This window comes from Herpailurus yagouaroundi, unplaced genomic scaffold (assembly GCF_014898765.1).
Source record: "Herpailurus yagouaroundi ecotype Mexico unplaced genomic scaffold, PumYag 183, whole genome shotgun sequence".
NCBI lineage: Eukaryota > Metazoa > Chordata > Mammalia > Carnivora > Felidae > Herpailurus > Herpailurus yagouaroundi.
The window spans coordinates 9,662,460-9,681,381 of record NW_024412414.1 but is presented as its reverse complement, the minus strand read 5'-3'; the positions used below and the strand labels follow the sequence as shown (position 1 = coordinate 9,681,381).

Sequence of the window (18,922 nt, the reverse complement as noted above, 5' to 3'; positions counted from 1 at the left end):
ATCACACCCCCACCCCACAACATTCTTACTCATCTCTAAGGCTACCTCATCATCCGGCACTTTCGAACTTAGAAAATGTTTTCTGGGGTGCGTCTGGCTGGCTCGGTCAGTAGAGCATATGATTTTTTATTTTAGGGTCGTGAGTTCAAACCCCACATTGAATGTAGAGATACTCAAAATCTTTAAAAAAGGAAGGAAGGAAGGAAAGAAAAAGTAAAGAAAATGTTTCCTGGCCACACCCATTCCTTACCCAGTCCCATGCTTGGTGTCTGACGAAGAGGCCAGGAGGCCTTTAGAAGACCAGCTCGCATGTTCTCCTTGGTAGGGACTTCAGAAGATTTAGGGTGCACTTCTAACCAATATCAGTGTGTCTTTCATCCAGGCTCCTCCAGCTCAAGCGCCATGAGTAGCCTTGAACACCCACACAACACAACGCTTAGGTGAACACAGAAAAAAAATAGCAAAGTAAGGTAGGCATAGACCCTATCCACTTTGCACTCTTGTGTTTTCAGCTCTTAGCCTCACTGGGGTGGTCTGCGATTCCTGCATCAAGGGATAATCCTGAATCCCCGTATCCAGACCTCCACCGTAGTTACTAGAACTGTGACTTTGCTCTGATCAGTGTATGGGTCTACTAAAACTGGTCAGGTATATTCATTCCCACAATTCTGGGAGCCTATGAAAACATAGAAATACATGCTAGGCTCTCCAGGAGGCTTGGGAACTGACAGAAGGGTTTTCACCTTTTCTTGTGAGGATAGATACCTTGTGATCGCTCTTTATGAGACGGTTGTCTTCACGCAGGCACAGGAGGAAGACCTCAGCCCCAAGAGGTGGGGGAATCTCATTTCCATTCCGCTTCTGCTCCCCACTGGCTGTGTGGCCCTGAGCAGATGGCTTCACTGCTCCCAGACCCCCACCTACAAAGTGGGGAATGAAGATTGATTGACTCGTTGATTGTGGAGTGCTCACGTCATCATCCTTCGATGTGTGTTGCATTGTAGCTAATGCCTCCTCTTGCTTAGTCTGCCTTTGTTTCAGTATAGCTTAAACACAGCTATAGTTGTCAACTGAAAGATTTTAATTGGCTTCAAAGCTATCTGCTGATAAAGAGAGAAATTGAAAACAGTAACTGGATGAAACATGATATGCGTATTTAGGGAGGGGAGAAATGCCCTCGTTAGAAGTGCAATTAAAATGAAAAACACTCTTCTCTCTTACTAGCCTGTTTCTCTTCTAATAAATCTGTAGGAAGAAAATTTCTGCTTTATTCATGAAGCTGCTTTCCCCTTTCCTGAAAGTGTCACAGAACCACCTGTGCTTTGGTACATCTGGAGCTAGGGCTCAGATGTAAAGTCAAGTCTGTCCCAGGCTGCTGTTGCTTAGTAATTTCTTCTGCAAATCTTATGATACTCAATTCCTATGGTCTCCTGAAGCCCTCTTCGCTGCTCTTCTCACAGAACATGCACATGTGTGCGTGCGCGCGCACACACACACACACACACACACACGCACAGCCCGTTCGATGTGTTCACATCCTTTCTCACCCATGCCTCTCTGACACCTTCTCCTGAAGTTCCCAGCCCCAGTGAAGTAAAACTCTGGGCTCAGAGAATGAGAAGATCATGAAAGGGGAAACAGAGGCCCGGTTACATATGCTGATGTATTCCTGCGTGGGGTTTTCCCTCATGGTTATCATACCCATCCAAATAGAGCTGGGGAATTCTGGAGTCCCGGTCCCCGAGCACAGCCCAGACACAAAGGCTGGGGAAGAGGGTTACCACATGATGCCCTGGGGTTCAGTAATTTAGACTGACCTGCCTAAATGGGATCGTGGCATTCTGTGTTTTTACTGTGAGGTAGTAGGTATATCCACTCAGCCAACTTTTACCCATCCTAAGTAGAAAGCATGCTACAGAGTACAGCAGGGGGGGTTCATCGGTGTTTAAGCTGTGATTCCTTCCTGTGTGAACGTACCATGTGATGGGCGCAGGCAACGCAGGCATATTTTTAAGTAGCTATAATTGAGCCACCTGATGATGAGCAGGACTGTAATTAAGCAGTGACACGCCATGGAAGTATGGGAAAGGCAGCCTTCTGAGAAAAGGCGGGATCTGAACAGCATCTGGGAGGATAGATAGCACTTGGATAAACACAAGCCTGAGAGTTTGGGGAGAGGGAAGGTGTATTCATTTCCAGTTGCTACTGTAACAAATTACCACAAACCTGGAGGCTTACCATAACATACATTTACTATCTTACATTTCCGGAGGCCAGAACCCTACAAAGGTTCTCCTCAGGCTAAAATTCAAGTGTTGTCAGGACTATCTGCCTTCTAGAGGCTCTAGCTTTTTCCAGCTTCTAGGGGCTGCTTTTGCATTGTTTGGCTCTTGGCCTCTTTCTCCATCTGCAAAGCCAGCTGTGGCCAGGAGAGCCCTGCTCACACTGCAGGACCCTGTCTCTGACACTCCCACACCCTTCCTTTGCTTGTAAGCATGCTTGTGATTATGTTGGGCCCACTGGATAATTCAGGATAATTTCCCCATCTCCAGATCCTTAACTGTATTACATCTGTGGAGTCCGTTTTCCCATGAAAGGTAACATATTTATTGATTCTGAAAATGAGGATGTGGACATCCTTGGGGGGGGGGGGGGCTGCTATTTTCCCGTACATTAGTTGCATTATATTGCTGTATGACAACTTACCTCAAAACTTAGTGGCTTAGGGGTGCCTGGGTGGCACAGTCGGGGAAGCATCCAACCTCGGCTCAGGTCATGATCTCCTGGTTTGTGTTTAAGCCCCACATCGGGCTCTGTGCCGACAGCTCAGAGCCTGGAGCCCGCTTCAGATTCTGAGTCTCCGTCACTCTGCCCCTCCCCCTGCTTGCACTCTGTCTCTCTCTTAAAACTAAATAAACATTAAAAATTGAAAAAAACAAAAACACTTAGTGGCCTAAAACAATAAATATCTATTTCCTCACAGTTTCTCAGTGTCCTCAGTTTGGGAGTGGCTCAGCTGGGTTGTTCTGACTCAGGGTTTCTCATGAGGTTGCGGTCAAGATGGCAGCCAGGCCCTCCTCATCTGAAGGTTTGATGGACCTGGAGGACCCATTTCTCTGCTCACTCACGTGGCCATTGGTAGGAGGCCTCATTTCTTGTACACCTGGGCCCCTCTGTAGGGCTGCTTGAGTTCCACACAAAATGGTGGTTGGTTTCCTCAGAGCACACGACTGAGGAGAGGTAAAGGAGGAAGCTGCAGTGCCTTTTATGACCTAGTCTCAGGAAACACGCCCATCACTTCTGTACTGTCTTAGAAGTGGTGACTAAGTCCAGCCCACACTCAAGGGAAAGGGGATAAGCTGCACCCCTTGAAAAGGAGAGGATCAAAGATTTTGGGGACATATTTTTGAAATAGCACGGGGACAGTGCACAGAGGCTCAAGGTACCACATGCATTCAGGGAGCATCACTAGACTGGGATGTAAAGGTGGCCTATCTGGGGAAGAGAAGCAGGAGAAAAAAGAGTCTGGAAAGTTAAATGGGATCACACAGTTTCATGTGTAAATAGAAGACAGTGCATGTCAAGGTTGGCCTCTAAGTATCTTTTTGCACCTGGATAGATACTCAGTTGATTTGAAGGACTGAATATTCATCATATTCAGAATGATACTACAGTTCAAGTGTGTTAGCTTTATAAATACATGATTTATTTGTGAGCTGCATGCCATAGTTGAGGGTCATTTATTACAATTAAAGCATCCTACAGTGGCTGCTCTTATATTTGATATTGAGAGCCCCTCTGAAGAGAATTTTGGCTTACATAGACCATTACCGAGCTTTGCCATTTCCTATTTTTCTTTTACTCCGTACGGGCTTTTTACAAATACGCAAACGTGGAGAGGACATTATAAATTCCCATGTACCCACCGCTCAGTTTCAACCATTACCAACCCTTTGCCATTCTTGCCACCCAGCTCTTCTGGAGTCTACATATCCAGATCAGAAATGGGCTTCATTTCCAGAAGAAACACTAGTATCTATTGTTTCCAGGGCAGATGATTTGTCATCTTAAATTTGTTTCACCACTTTGCTTTTAAAAAAAAAAGTTAATTGTTACTGGAGGTTGACTGAATTCTGGTCAGCTCCTCTTCTGAATGTTGACATGAGCCACTTACCTTTGTCCTTGTCACTAGTCCCAAAGGATCACTGACCTGGGTGATGATATCTCCTCCATAACTTCCACCCCCTGCTGGGCCTCAGTTTCCCTCATTTGTAAAAGGAGAGATTTTTAAAGTAGATGGTGCTTGTAACCCTAAAACTCTAGACTTTGGAAATATTTCCTGTTTCCCAAGTACAAACATGAATTGAGCGATTATTAAATTACCCAGGGCTCTGTTTATTTAAAAAAAAAATTTTTTTTCAACGTTTATTTATTTTTGGGACAGAGAGAGACAGAGCATGAACGGGGGAGGGGCAGAGAGAGAGGGAGACACAGAATCGGAAACAGGCTCCAGGCTCTGAGCTATCAGCCCAGAGCCCGACGCGGGGCTCGAACTCACGGACCGCGAGATCGTGACCTGGCTGAAGTCGGACGCTTAACCGACTGCGCCACCCAGGCGCCCCCCCAGGGCTCTGTTTAACTGTGGCATAACTTTATTTTGGAGAGAAGCTTTCAAAGACTTGGCTGCTGCTCTAGGCATCATTATAGGGCCATTGAATATGTCATTGGCTGCTGTCCTAAAGTTAAGTGATGACTTCATTGGGAAAGAGAAACACACCATAGAGACCCATTCTCCCATCCTCCATACTTGTTTGGAGGGAGATAATGTTGAATGAGTCTACCTATTAGAAACTCTGCTTCTGGCATGGAGACTGAAATTATTCCTACCATATCTATATTTGAGCATCATCAGAAGTATAAGCCACCACTGGAAAAGAATTCAGTGGAAAAGGAAGCACCACCACACGCAATGTGGCCAGAGGCCTGTTGTTCTAACACTGAGCATGCCCAGCCAGTGTGGTATTGCCTGTATAAGATGGCAGCAGTATGGAAAGTGTCTCTCACCTATTAGTGATGGCTTTGGTACCACATCCTCTCTCCATGGTAGCCTTTGAGAATGGGAGCTCTGCTGCTCACTTCCCGAGTCAGCAGCTCCCTGCCCCTGGCGTGATCATCAGACTTGAGGAAAAGGGCAGATGGCTCAATGTCAGGCAAAGGATCTGTAAGTTAGTGGAGGATTTTGAGCAAGACAGGAGTATGGAAATGGTAGCCACCCTAGTCTGGAGCCCAGCTCGGCCAATTCTGGATGCTCTGTGTCCCTCCAACTGGAGCCCCACACTTCTAAAAGGCTGATTAAGTTCTTGGGTCTGTCTGAGCATCTCCTCTGGTCCCAGATTCAGTGGTTGATTGAGGATTCAGTGCATGAACTCTGGACAACCCCCAGATTCCATAACTGGTGGTATTGACTGGGACATGCAGGGTTTTTAGATGTTCCAACTTTTCTCCTTTTCTTTGCTTCCTTGACCCCAAATACATCTTCTGTTCCAATAAGTACTCCAAACAGAAATAAACCAATCTGATGTCGTTGTGAGCCTGTGAGTCAACCTCAAAACAAATGATCATTTTTCTTACTGTTGTGGTAAAAACTAGGAACAAAAGTGGGCTTGTGGGGCAGAGCGGGAGGAAGGGCCAAGTGGGATTCCCAGCGTTCTGAATCGAACCTTACATGGTCTGGTCTTTGTTTTCACAGCCCAGCCCGTTCTCTATTGGTGTGCCCGCAACATGTCTTTCTGGAGCAGCATTTCATTTAACCTGGCTGTCCTGATGAACCTGCTTGTGGCGTTTTTCTACCCATTTAAAGGAGTTCGAGGAGGTACCCATATTTTCGATTTCAAAGAAACTACTAGAAGTAGCAGGAAGGTTATGACTTGCATCTTAAATATGATCCCTGGAAGTATTGGTGCAATATTACGGGATCTCAGTTACCCATTTTTCAGACAAGATGGGATTGCAGCTTTTACCACAGATTTAGTTTTAAATCTCACTTAAAACAATATAAATTTTGTGTCCACATTTATCTAGCAGGAAAGACCGAGAAGAAGTTGTACACTCTGAAACCTGTAAGAAATAGTCTTAGTCAGCCTCCTTGTTTTAGATATTGGGAAACTCTCGTCTCAGAGAAGTTGAGAGATTTAGCCAAAGCTGCACAGCTAGCTAGTGGCAAGGCTAACCCTAGAACATAGACATTTTGATGTTCAGTCCTGCAGATGATTTTCCCCATCCCATATTTAGAAAATTAATTTCAAACTAAAGAATTTGTAAGGCATGTCTGGAATTTTTTTTTCTTTTTCTTTTTTTTTTTTTTTTGGCAGGGGGCTTGATGAGACGGGACTTGAATGACTAAAGACTGCACCTCCTTGGATGGTTAGGCTATTAAGAGCTCTATGCCAGCATTCTCGCAGTAGAACATGTCCATGATCTTTATGGATATCCTCCCCAGCCCCTCTCTCTTTCCAGTCCCCTGCCATGTACATTCTACATATTTCTCTGAGAACAGGCAAACAAGTCAGGAGGGCCATTTTTTTTTCTCTTTGTGGCTCCTCCATTTGCTTGACAGTGTTCTACAGTTATTTACATTTGCGGGGTTCTGGGGCCCAGCAGAAGCCCCTCTCCTGTTATATATCCATTGCCCCTTTTCTGACACGTTGTACAGCCTCTTGAGAGATCTCTTTCTCAGCTACATTTTTCATCAGACCTACCTGGCAGATTGTCTCATGTACGTATGTAACAACTGACCACTAGCCACCTTTTGTGAAATACAGGGAATGGAGCCCAAAAGTAAGACACCAAAACAGTAGAGCAGTTCCAGGCTTAGCTCTTGAGCCTAATAATGCAGATGGGTATACATGATGAGACAGCATGTCTATACTTACAGTCTATTTAAGGTCCATTTTGAAAGTGGTAACTTGTTCTGTGATGCTTAGGTATCCAACATACCCATTTGAGGAGTTAGCTTTTCTGCTTGGCCTTCAGTTACCTTGAAATCCTTGTTTGAGTGATTTCCACCCCCCCCCCCCCCAAAAGCACTACCTAAACACAAGTCTGGGGGTATTTTCCTTTTAAGTGCCATGTCAGGGGTCATAAACACCCCTGTGTGAAAAGATTCTGCAGATCCACAGGGCTGTGAGGTTTGCTCGGAGAGGACATGTGCTCAGCCAGGCTGCCGGTCAGCAGAGATAAGAGCGTGAAATAGAGTGACAGAAGAGCTTTGCCCTCTTTCCATTTCAGGAAAGTTGTCATGCTTATCATCACTGATTCTTCAACCATTACCTTGGATGTGTTTTCCTTTATTCCCCATTTCTTTCACAACACTTAAAATTAGCTTTTATTATACACCTTGACAATTTTCTTCATTGGTCGTTTGTGGAAACGTTGAGGACCTTGTCTGAAGGGAGGCAGTTGACAGCTCCCCTCCCCTTCCATGGTAAGCCTCATCCAGCGGAATACTTGATCTACAAAGTCCAGAGTCACCATCCAGGCCTGACTCTGCCACTCATTCACCACGTGACTCTGGGCAGGCAGCTTCCGTTAGTCTTCCTTATCCTCTCTATTAAAAGATACTTAAAATGACCCAGTAGTTGGGAAACCTTGGTGTGAATTGGGGAATTGCCGTGTGGTTCAGGGAAAAATAGTGGTTGACCCAGTCAGGATCTCGGGGGCATCCTATTTCCCCCCCATACAAGTTCAAGACCCAGTGAGGAGATGATTGTTAAAAGTCCCTCCAATTCTACAGTGGTGATCTGGTTGATTCGTAGTAGTTGAGACTTTCTGTTTTGGCAGTGCGGGCTTTAGAAACTTCATGTGGACGGATTAAATGGAAAAGCATAATTAGATCTCCCAGGAAAGAAGGAGATTGATCTGACCTCAGGAAGCCTTTTCCATTATACAGTGACTGAGCTCACTTCCAACACATCAATTCACTCTCAGATTTATTTTTCTCTTTTGTAAGACATGTTGGGGGCATCTTCTATGTTCACTATTAACCATCTTCAAGAGGAGGGGTGTGTTAGGCCTGCCTTGAAATAAGATCTGGTTGGTTACCTGAAAGTATTTCTTTGAGATGAGTATTTGTTCATGTTGAACCCTAAAACCAGGATTTCCAAAATGTCCCAGTTGAATGTCCCCCCCCCCCCTTTTTTTTATGAGTGCTGATATGGCTCTGTGGCTTATTAGGCCTCTGGCTGCCAAGAATACTGGTGGCCTTAAAAGCTCCTTTTCAAAAGTATCCTTTTCCCCCTTTATTTTAGAACTGATGAGTCACACAGCCTTTGGAAAGCATGAAACCTGGGCAGATTCACATTGTTTACTGAACTTGTGAGCATGCTACTATGATCAAAGCAAATGTATTACTGCCTTTTAAACTTTTTCCTTTTTGAAAGTTTCAAATATACACACAAATAATAACAGTTAATTCACTGCCATGTATCTGTTAACCCAGCTTTAACAACTACCAACATTTTGTCAATCTTATTTCATCTATTCTCCAACTGTATTTTGAAAGATTTTAAAGAAGTCTAGACATCTTGTTGTTTTGCCCATAAATATTTCAGTGTGCATCTCTAACTTCTAAGAATATTTCAAAATATGTATAATTACCATAACATTATCATATCTAACAGAACTAACAGTAAATCATGTAATAGCCTGTCCATATTCATGTTTCTCCAATTGTCTTAAAGATGTCTTTCTATAATTGGTTTTTTAAAATCTAGCATTTTTTAACACTGCTTTTATAGTCGGGAGACAACAGGTTTTTATTTTGGCCTCTTCAGGATTTAGGTACATCCACTGTACTGGTCCCATTTATTATGCTGAGATCTTTAGGCAGTTTAAGATGGTGATTTTTTTTAATTAAAAAAAATCTTTTTAATGTTTATTTCTGAGAGAGAGAAAGAGTGCAAACAGGAGAGGGGCAGAGAGAGGGGGAGATGCAGAATCCTAAGCAGGCTCCATGCTCTGAGTTGTCTGCACAGAGCCTGACACGGGGCTCAGAACTCACCACAAGATCATGATCTGAGTCAAGGTCAGACACTTAACCAACTGAGCCACCCAGGTGCCCCAGATGGTGATTAGACACTTAGAGAAAATGACTGAGACACTTAGAGTACACGGACTGGGAGAAAATATATACAAAATATATATCTGACCAAAGGCTAATATCCAGAATAAAGAACTCTTACAATTCAGTAATAAAAAGACTACGCAGTTAGAACAGTGGGCAGAAGATTTGATCAGATATTTCACAGAAGAATGGGCAATAGCACATAAAAAGATATTCAACATCACATGTTTAAAAAACTTTTTTAAAAGAGTGGGGAGCATGCCTGGGTGGCTTAATCGGTTGAGCATACAACTTCATCGTAGGTCACGATTTCACCGTTCATGGGTTCAGGCCCCATGTCGGGCTCTGCTGACAACTCAGAGCCTGGAGCCTGCTTCAGATTCTGTGTCTCCCTCTCTCTCTGCCCCTCCCCTGCTCATGCTGTGTCTTTCAAAAATAAATAAATGCTAAAAAAATTTTTTTTAAAAAGGTATTCATTATCAGTAGTTATCAGAGACATGTGAATGAAAACTACAATGACATACCACTAGAAACCTACTAGAATGGCTACAATTGAAAATACTGAAAAAACAGATACATATTTATATATACACATACATAGAAACACTGATTCCACCAAGTATTGGTGCTGACTTAGAGCAAGTGGAACCCCATGTACTACGCAATAGTGCATTCACTCTGGAAAACAGTATGGTTGTGTCTTAGAAAGTTAAACATATTCTTATGATCCACATATCTATTTCCATGCATTTGCCCAAGGGAAACAAAAACTTACGCCAGTTTCAAGATGTGTACTTGAATGTTCCCAGTAACGTTATTTATAAGAACACAAACTGGAGACAACAAAAACCCATTAATTGTTGAGTGGATAAGTAAATTGTGGTATATCCGTATTATGGAATATTACGCCAACAGAAAGAACAAAATACTTACATACAAAATAACCTGACTGATTCTCAGAAATTTGTTAAGTGAAAGAATTAAAAGCCTACCTACTAATATGATTATGTTTCCATTTTTATGAAATTGTGGAGAATGCAAGGCCCTAGTGATGGAAGGGAGGTCAGTGGTTGTGTCAGGGTGGAGATGGGGCAGCTGCAAAGAACACAAGGAAACCCTGTAGGGTCGGAAGAATGCTTACATCTTGATTGTGTTGCCAGTTACCTGTGGTCTATGACTATATAAACTGCCAGAACTCATCACGTTATGAGCTTAAAATCGGTGGGTTTTATGCGTTGTTGTTGTTTTTCAATTGGCCATTAAGGACCATCAACTTCAGAGGCTTACACACTCCAGCCATGTGCTCTGTCACCTTGGGCAAGACATGTAACCAAGACTCTGTTTCCTCCAGAGTACAGTGAAGACAATTGTTCAGCTGGATGGGAGGATCAAATAAATGAGGATCAGTGTCAACAGCTTCCTGTGATACCTAACCATTGTTAAATGCACAGGAAGTGACATATGCCTCAATATCCATGTCTTCCTGAATTTCCCAGAAGCTTCTGCCTCTCTGTGCCCATTTCTAATCAGGTTTTCCTTTTGAAGGATATAAAAAGGGAAGAGGGAAGTGGTTGGGAGTGGGGGGAACAGTTTCTAGAGAAAAAGTGTCTCGGCGGACATGGACAGAGTGAACTAGGGCAGCCAGCAGGCTCGTGGAAGAGCTGTAACTCGCAAGCGAGTGTCTTTCCTGGGTGGGGCTTCAATCCCAGCAGTTCTGGAGAAGCGAAACTCCTTTATATAAGTGGCCTTGATCATGTAGTGCTGCTTGTTTACATCTGAAGGAGACTCAAAATGTGACAGCATTTGAAATAGGGTTTTATTTTTTTTAATGAGTGTTTTACAGAACTATATTTTTAGCCGTGTTGGCTCATGTTATATAACTAAGCCGTCTCGTGGGACACTCTAAATAGAACTTGAAATAGCAAGAGATGACAAAAACTGGTATAAGCTCTTTGACTACAAGGATAATCTAATTGTAGGATGATGTTAATGATACGGAAGTTGCCTTCCTCCTTCCCTTGAAGAAATCTGATTCAGGCAGGAGACCTGCAATTTTCCTTTGCATACTTTTAATAGAAATTAGAAGTTTAGGCTTCCAGTTCGTCTTCCTGAAGAGTGAAATGTGATACATGTATGGATTTTATTGATGGAACAAATTCATCTGATTAGTTCCTACTAGGTGCCCAGTGCTTCCCTCAGGGAATTTGGAACCTGGCTGGGGGGCATTTAGGGTAGGGGTGGAGGGTAGAGAAAGAGAGGTAAACTGACACCCAGAAAAATAGTGTTGTATACGCATGACCAGGGTGGGGAATGAGAACACAGAGAGGGAGGGGCACCTGGCATAGTTTTCTGAAGAGGAAGGAGGTGGGGATGAGTTGATGGTGAAGACCTAAGATGAATAGGAAGGGGAGAAGAATTCCCCAGGTAGAACGAACATTGGTCAAGGCTTGCCAGTGAGAAGACATGGGTATGATGGGTTATGTCGAGGGGCACAGAATTGGAGGTAAGAATTTGGACAATGAGGCCCATTTGTTAATTGAAGAAAGTGTCATTATACCCATTTTGGTCTGTCTTCGCTTACTCGGTGAAATGCTGATCTCTGAGAGCCCCACCTTGTCTTTCCAGGAACACTGGAGCCACACTGGTCAGGACTGCTGTGGACAGCCATGCTCATCTCTCTGGCCATTGTCATTGCCCTCCCCAAGCCCCATGGCATCCGGGCCTTAATTGCCTCCACAATTCTCCGGTTGATATTTTCGGTTGGGTTACAACCCACGTTGTTTCTTCTGGGAGCTTTCAACGTAAGTAGGAATACTTTCATGGCCACTTGCTTGTTGACATGCAAACAGGAACGCCTTCCATTCTGGTTCCCGGAATCTTGCCCTGTGTTTTCAGGGCAGAAAAAGACTGTTGGGGTCAACTGTTAAAATAGCAGAAGCAAGAGCAGTGTGGGTGGACATCTCCCTCTTAACCTTCTCATGGTCCAGTGAACCTCTTAATCTGTTATCTGGGCATTGATAGTCTCCTTTTTAGGGAAAATCCCTCTCAGAAGTAAGGGAGGAAGAGGGAGAGCAGTTGAGATGTAAATTAGTTCTCCCAGTCAGGTCAAAGCTTTGCTGGGACGGGAGGTTTTAGCCAGTGTAATACGTCAAATGATTGGATATTAATACAGCACACCCACTTGTGTGAGGGCCACACAGAATCAAGAGAAGAGGCAGGAGGAATCGCTGAAACAGAAATGGAGCACATATACAGGTGAGGAGCAGATCCGTTATTTCGAAGTCAGTGGTGAAGTTTGAAAGTGCTCCTTCACTGTAGTTGAAGGATAAGTGCCAACTGACCCTGCAGGGTGACTTCTCAGCAAGTGGAGACAGCTGACACAGGACCATAAATCGGAGGGGTTTCCTGGTGAACAGAAGTAGAAAGTTTGGATATGTGAGGCAGTGTGGTGATTGAAACTGCTTTCCAGAGGTTTCTGCCCTGGTCATATAAGGAAGCTAAGGTCACTGTACAAAAATGGAAGTGATGTAACAAAATAAGACTAATGTAGTAATTCGTTGCATCAGTAAGTGTCCCCAAATGGGTGTGTTCATATGGCGGAGGCAGCAAGGACATTAGGGGAGCAGGGACCACATCAAGCCAGTGAGCCCCAGGGGATGAGGCAGGATTGCAGCTCTGTTGTAGAATGGAAAGGATGGGCCCGAAAGCAGGGATAGAGAAGAGCATTTTCCGAGACGCCCCACAGGCCGAAGCAGTAGGGAAGGCCCAGGACACTCTGAAGAGGTGGCCAGCAGTAGAGCTCCCCTCCGTGTGGTTCAGGGAGGGCTGTGTGGGACCTGACCCCGGTACAGGTCACCAGGGCACTGCATTTGAGGAGAATGCCCTTGGACCTCATCCTCCAGGTCAGCACTTCCAGAGCATGTTTCAAGTTGATAAATCTTAGGTGAGAAGGGGGTTCCATGGTCCAGTCAGTGAGGGAGAGGCTGCATTAAACAAAATAAAAGGGTTTTTACTGTAGGATTTCTGAGACACTTTAACATGCACGATAAGGGTTATGAATCTCTAAGAAAGGGAAACAGTGTATCTGTGTTTCCTAAACTTACTGGCCCACATTTTAAGTATCACATGGAATTAGTGTGGTAGAATATAGGTTGGGAAACTCTATTCCCAGTAGTGGGAAATGACTCAAGTTTTTCTGAGCAAAGACATGGTATATACAAAGTATTCTTGGCAAAATGCCCTCAAGTAGTGGCATGTGATGTGGATTCAAGTGGGAGGGACTGGAGGCAGGTGGACCACTTAGGACCCCCAGCAGAGCTTGTGAGTAGGCGTGGCAAGCCCGGGTCTTGGTCATAGTGTGGAAGCAGGAAGGAAGGGACTGATGCCACAGCTGTAAAGGAAACAGTAATGTGCGGTGGGTGTAGAGGCCAAGCCTTACACCAGAAAGCCATGGGGGCACCTTGCGCTGGGGCCTCTTCTCCAGGCCGAGAAGGCGTGACCGTCTTGACGGGGAGACGAGGGAGGCGATTCCAGCTCCACGTCTTCAATCCCACATGACTGGAAAAAGAACGAGGCAACGGACAGAAAGGAAGTCATGCGGAGACCTAGTTTTCAGGGTGAAAACGCACTTAAACTGTCGACTTACTAGGCTTGAGGTGACAAAGCAAGTCATTGATGTTAGCTGTGGCATTTGGAAATGTATGAGCAGAGTGACAAAGACTCATCAGTGCTGCAGAAGGGAAGAGGAAGCCACTTAAGAAGGAAATACAGAATAAACAAGTAAAGAAAAAGGGGAAAACTCAGCAGTTCAGAGGTGGTTGTCCTGTGTCGGCCGTCTGGTGGTTTTGTGTTTCTGGGCTTTAATCATTGCATGGTTCTCTCTTCTGTTACATACATCAGTTGGGGGAAAGACTTAAATTAGACAATTAATTGCCATTTCTAGTCACATTAGCTGAGTGGGGAGAGCTGAAATAACTAGCATAAGTAACTGTTCAGAGTGAACCAAAAAAGGGAAGTGATCACGTGGAGTATGTAGGAGACCAAAGGGTGGCTTTGGGCAGAGAAGGTATGCTGGCCTGCAGGGGCTGGCAAAGCAGGACGAGGTGGTGTCCTGACAGCCAGGCACGGGGGCGGGAAGGGGGACACGGGGGGGCACTGGGAAAGTGGGGCTGCTGAGCCCGGTCACGTTGCAGGCGCTGGGATTAGGTGCTAAGGGCAGACAGACTGCTGCATGTGCCCTGGCAGAGTCCTGGAGACTGGGGCGGAGCTGCTACGGTGGGGAGGTGGGGCCGGAAGCCAGATGTCAGACTCCTTAAGCAGGGTCCGTCGGAGGTGAGGACACTGGTCTTGGACCAAGACTGAGAACCCTTATTTGCTGCTGAAGCAATAGAGGCAACCAGGGCAGAAGTTGTTAAGGGGCTTGAGTGGATTCAAGTGAAGTGAATTGCTCTGCTGAGCTGCTCAGAGCCCTGGCAGGTTTGAGGTCCTGGAATGTAAACCAGAGCATGGCCGTCCCCCACCCCCCACCCCGCCCTCCCCAAACCTCATCAACACAGATCATCCAGAGCCAGTGATACTCCCTCACCCTATGAAAGATCCTGTACTACCGACAGCTAGAATACTAGAAAAAAACAAAACTGGTAGACTGAATCTTTATCCTGTCTGAGAAAGCCTGACTTTCTCTTTGGGTGTGGGCTTTCGCTCTTACCTGATTGCTGAGAAGCTCACTTACACTGACCCACCAGATTAACTGGCAGAATTTCCCTAGTACCTACAGCCAAGGTAGCTAGGGCAGCAGAAGATGGTTTTACCGCATACATCTGAAAAGCTTTCTCTTCAGCCTTCTCTTGGTTCGAGTTTTTCTGTCAACATGTTGCTAGAGACAGCGTTCTAGGCTTGGGGTTTCTGTTCAAGGTGGGACTATAACAGAGTAGATCGACCTCCAGTTACAAATGTCGGGAAACCTAATCCATGCCAGTCTAAGCAAAGGAGAAAATGCATAGTTTCATGTGACTGAGAAAGGAAGAGATCCTAGCTTTAGGTGCAGCTGAATACCGTTGCCCAGGCAGTAGCCTCAGCATCCAGTTGCATCTTTTGGGTCTGCATTGATTGTACCCCGAGGCTCAGTGGTATGGCAAGATGGATGCCAGCAGCTTCAAAGCTTACTTTCTGTCAGGTTCAAGGTCGGAAGGAAAGAACAAAGTTGTCTTTTGCTGCAAAAGGTTTCATTGGGTATCATTGGTTCCATTTGGTCATGTGACTGTCCTTGAACCAATCCACATTGCCCGGGAAGTAGTATATTCCAATCAACTGGGATGGAGCCCTGCCCAGATTTCAAGGACTGATAGATGGAAAGGGACAGATCCCCAAAGGAAAATTATAAGTTATTCCCAGAAGAGGGGGCAGAGGTATACAATTCATCCTGAAGTCTCCCTTACTGTTTTTTTCCTCCAGAAAATTCTTATTTCCCCTATGAATTAAGAGTAATAAAAGACAAAAGAACCAACTGCTTCTCATTACACTGCAACCCTTATAATGCCTAGAATGTAACAGAAATTCAGAAAATGCTAATATTTATGCTGATCACAGGGTTCATAGATTGAGGTCACTTCTGTGTTTGACTAAGTCATATAAGAATGTTAGAAATGATTCATATCTCATTTCGAAAATCATAATTTCAGTATGTGTTAATTTTGTTTTTGTCATATACAAATGCCACTTGATTACTGTTGCTCCTGAAGTTATTTGACTACCACATAATTTGAAATATGCCTGAAAAGCAAAGTAATGATATGACTTAGATCTGCAAAATGGTTCTTGGCGTGTTTGGTGGGCACTTGGGTGCAAAAGGAAGCTTTGCTCGGGTATAGTTGCTAAAATACCTTGAGTGAAAATGGCCCTCAGCTGTCACAAAGTCTGAAGTTCGGCATGATCCACTCTTATGTGGCTGTTCCTGTCATTATTCTCAGGTCTGCAATAAAATCATCTTTCTGATGAGCTTTGTGGGCAACTGTGGAACGTTCACCAGAGGCTACCGAGCCATGGTTCTGGATGTTGAGTTCCTTTACCATTTGTTATATCTGCTGATCTGCGCCATGGGGCTCTTCGTCCACGAGTTCTTCTACAGTTTGCTGGTGAGTTCCTGGTGTGGAAGGATCTTACATGTTGAACACCAGGAGTGCCCTGTGACCTGTGTCTCATCACAGACCCCTCCTTTTAGTGGTGATTGGTATGTCTGGTCTCTCAGGAGGTCACATGCCTCATTTTGGGGATCTGGAGAGGAAAGCTCCTCAGGGAGGGCAGCTAGCAGGAGAGAGGGGGGTGTGGGATCATGGTGCATGTTGGACCTTTTACTTGTCAGTGGTAGACAGTGCCTACAGTCTGGATCAGGGGATGTTCCCTCCATTGTGTCTTTGTCTTTCTTTCTTGGACTCAGCCAGCACTTATTGAGGAGAATGTTGTTGAAACCGTCATTTCTGATAATTCTCATGGGGTCCACTTCCCAGGGAGGACGTGTAGTGACAGAAAAAGAGTAGGAGCTATTTTCTAAGTCCCTAGATTCATGACATTGAGCTCAGTAGATTTATTGGTCCAGGAGACCTTTTCATTGGAAGTGATTTTGTTCCAATCTGAGCCAAGGGAATAATGTCTTGATAGTCCGTAAAATGAGTTGGTTCGATCACCTTCCTTCCTCCTGACTAGGTTTTTAAATTATAGACCAAATATCTACTCAATCTCCTGTCATTAGAGGGAATCTATACCTGTAGAGTTATAGATAAGAAACCTTTGCCTATACCTACATCAAGTGACAGGAAGCATAAAATTGACCTATTTGCCAGCAAATCCATTCATAAAGCGACTGGAAGTATTAAAATGTGAGTGCGGTTAAAAAATGATCAAAGCCTAAGTGTTGACTCAAAGTGAGGGACTTAATTTGCAAACAGCAGAACAAGGAAAAATCTGGGAGGTGTCCTCCGTGTGGTCTCTGGACTGGCTATTTAATTGCTCTGTGCCTCAGTTTCCCCATCCACAAAATGAAAACAAGCCGTCCCCCTCACAGGGCCGTCACAGGGATTATGTGCAATTGTGCACGTCAGGGCCTTAGAATAGCACTACCACACGAGAAATGCTTAGCAATTCTAGCTATTATTACTGTCTTTGTCATCGCTTACTTCCTCTGCCATCCAAAACACCATAAAGAATTCACCATTCAGGTCATCAGGATTAGCTCATTCCATTAGTGGTATATGTTGGCAGGCTGAGGGAAATGGATTCTTTTACCTCATTTTAAAATAGGTCTGGCTAGACTTTGAGGTTTTAGGCAAAGAGGTCTCTGGATGTACTTGTGATGGCCATTATGGGGCCTATTTTGGTCACTGTGTATCAGAAATCTTGAGAGCCCTGTGTATAGTTCTGAGCCTGTTGGTCTCCTGCAGCGATGTCCCTGGATGAACATCTGGTATTTGAGTCGGGAAGACCCAAGTCCTCCTGGGCAGGGAGGCCGAGTTCACGTACAGGTCTCTCTCGTCCCAACTGAGGGATCTCTCCCAAGAGACAGGCGATTCTACACTTTATGTCTCATTGGTTTCATTTCCTTTTCCATACATTCAAGTCCTCTCCTTTTGGTCATTTGCAGTGCCAGCCAGTGCTACGTGTGGGGATGTCGTGGTAAGCCAAACCGATATCCTATCTTCCCTCACAGGCCTTACAGTCCAGAAAGTCATCGTTATAGCCATTTACTGAACATGTGCTGTGTGCTGTTTTCATACAGTCTCTCACAGCGACTGCGGAGGTAGATGGTATCTCCAAATTACAGATGGTGAAACCGAGGGTTGGCAAGGTTAAGTGACTTACCAAAGTCATCCAGGAAGTGCCACAGACCAGATAGCAACTTAGCTCTGTTGATTGCCCAGTCGCTTCTGAAGCACAGCCCTGAACTGCCTTTCACTGGAGCTCGTGAAGAAGTCTCTGCTGCATGCATCTGTTATCTCCCAGTGCAGTCTGCATTCGTGCTGTCACATCTCTGATCTGTCACAGAGTAACCCCGAGCCTCAGGACACCTGAGCTCAGTTCCCTTGTAGAAAACGTACTAGCATCAAACTCGATTGTGGCTAGATGCCTCTCATATGTGCTTCTGGGCCTTGACTTGTCTGTGACCTCAGGTGACTTGTTACTTTTGGTGTCAAAAGTGGTATTTAACATGTTTATTGAGAATCACAGACAGAATACTGAAACCATTCAAGTTATTCCACAACTAAGGCGAGTCGATGACAGAGAGGAACTGGAAAGAGACCTTCAGCAGGGAAAACCCATATGTCCCAGGGCTGTGAAAGCACCACACCAGCAGGCCAGAAAGGCACAGTGGGAGGGTCGGACCCCCAGACTGGCTGAACCTTGTCTCGAGCCTGCATCCAGGCAAATCCGTAGAAAATATTAACACCCTGAGATGAAACTGTGTGAAGTTTGTAGATGGACAGGTAACAGAAGAAGAAATCCATATGGTCAGTAAACCTAGAAGATTGTTCATCCTCAACGCTAAACAAATACCTGCTAGTTAAAACAGCAATGAGATCCTGAGCTATGCCTCTGATGTATGGAAAGGTTCAGAGGCATGAGCATGCTCAGGTCTCATGTGGGTGTGCAACAGCAGGCACCAGCCTCTGACAGCATGGACTATGCAGTACAGCCTTTTGGGAACGCAATGGGGCGACATAGTCTGTTACAACATTTGGCCCAACGATTTCCTTTCTGGAAGTTCTCCAAAAAGAAATAACTGGACAAGTATGTATAGAGGCAAGTACA

At 44.9% G+C, this 18,922-nt stretch overlaps 1 protein-coding gene across 6 annotated transcripts in view; it reads left to right on the top strand.

Annotated features, from left to right (window-relative positions):
* The window catches only part of ITPR1 (inositol 1,4,5-trisphosphate receptor type 1), a 329,757-nt gene that overhangs the window by 275,937 nt on the left and 34,898 nt on the right, over positions 1–18,922 (top strand). For all 6 annotated transcript variants that reach the window (XM_040492113.1, XM_040492112.1, XM_040492110.1 and 3 more), the window contains 3 exons: positions 5,750–5,872; positions 11,747–11,922; positions 16,090–16,254. In XM_040492113.1, coding sequence (XP_040348047.1) covers positions 5,750–5,872; positions 11,747–11,922; positions 16,090–16,254 — 464 coding nt within the window. The remainder of the gene's footprint in view (positions 1–5,749; positions 5,873–11,746; positions 11,923–16,089; positions 16,255–18,922) is intronic.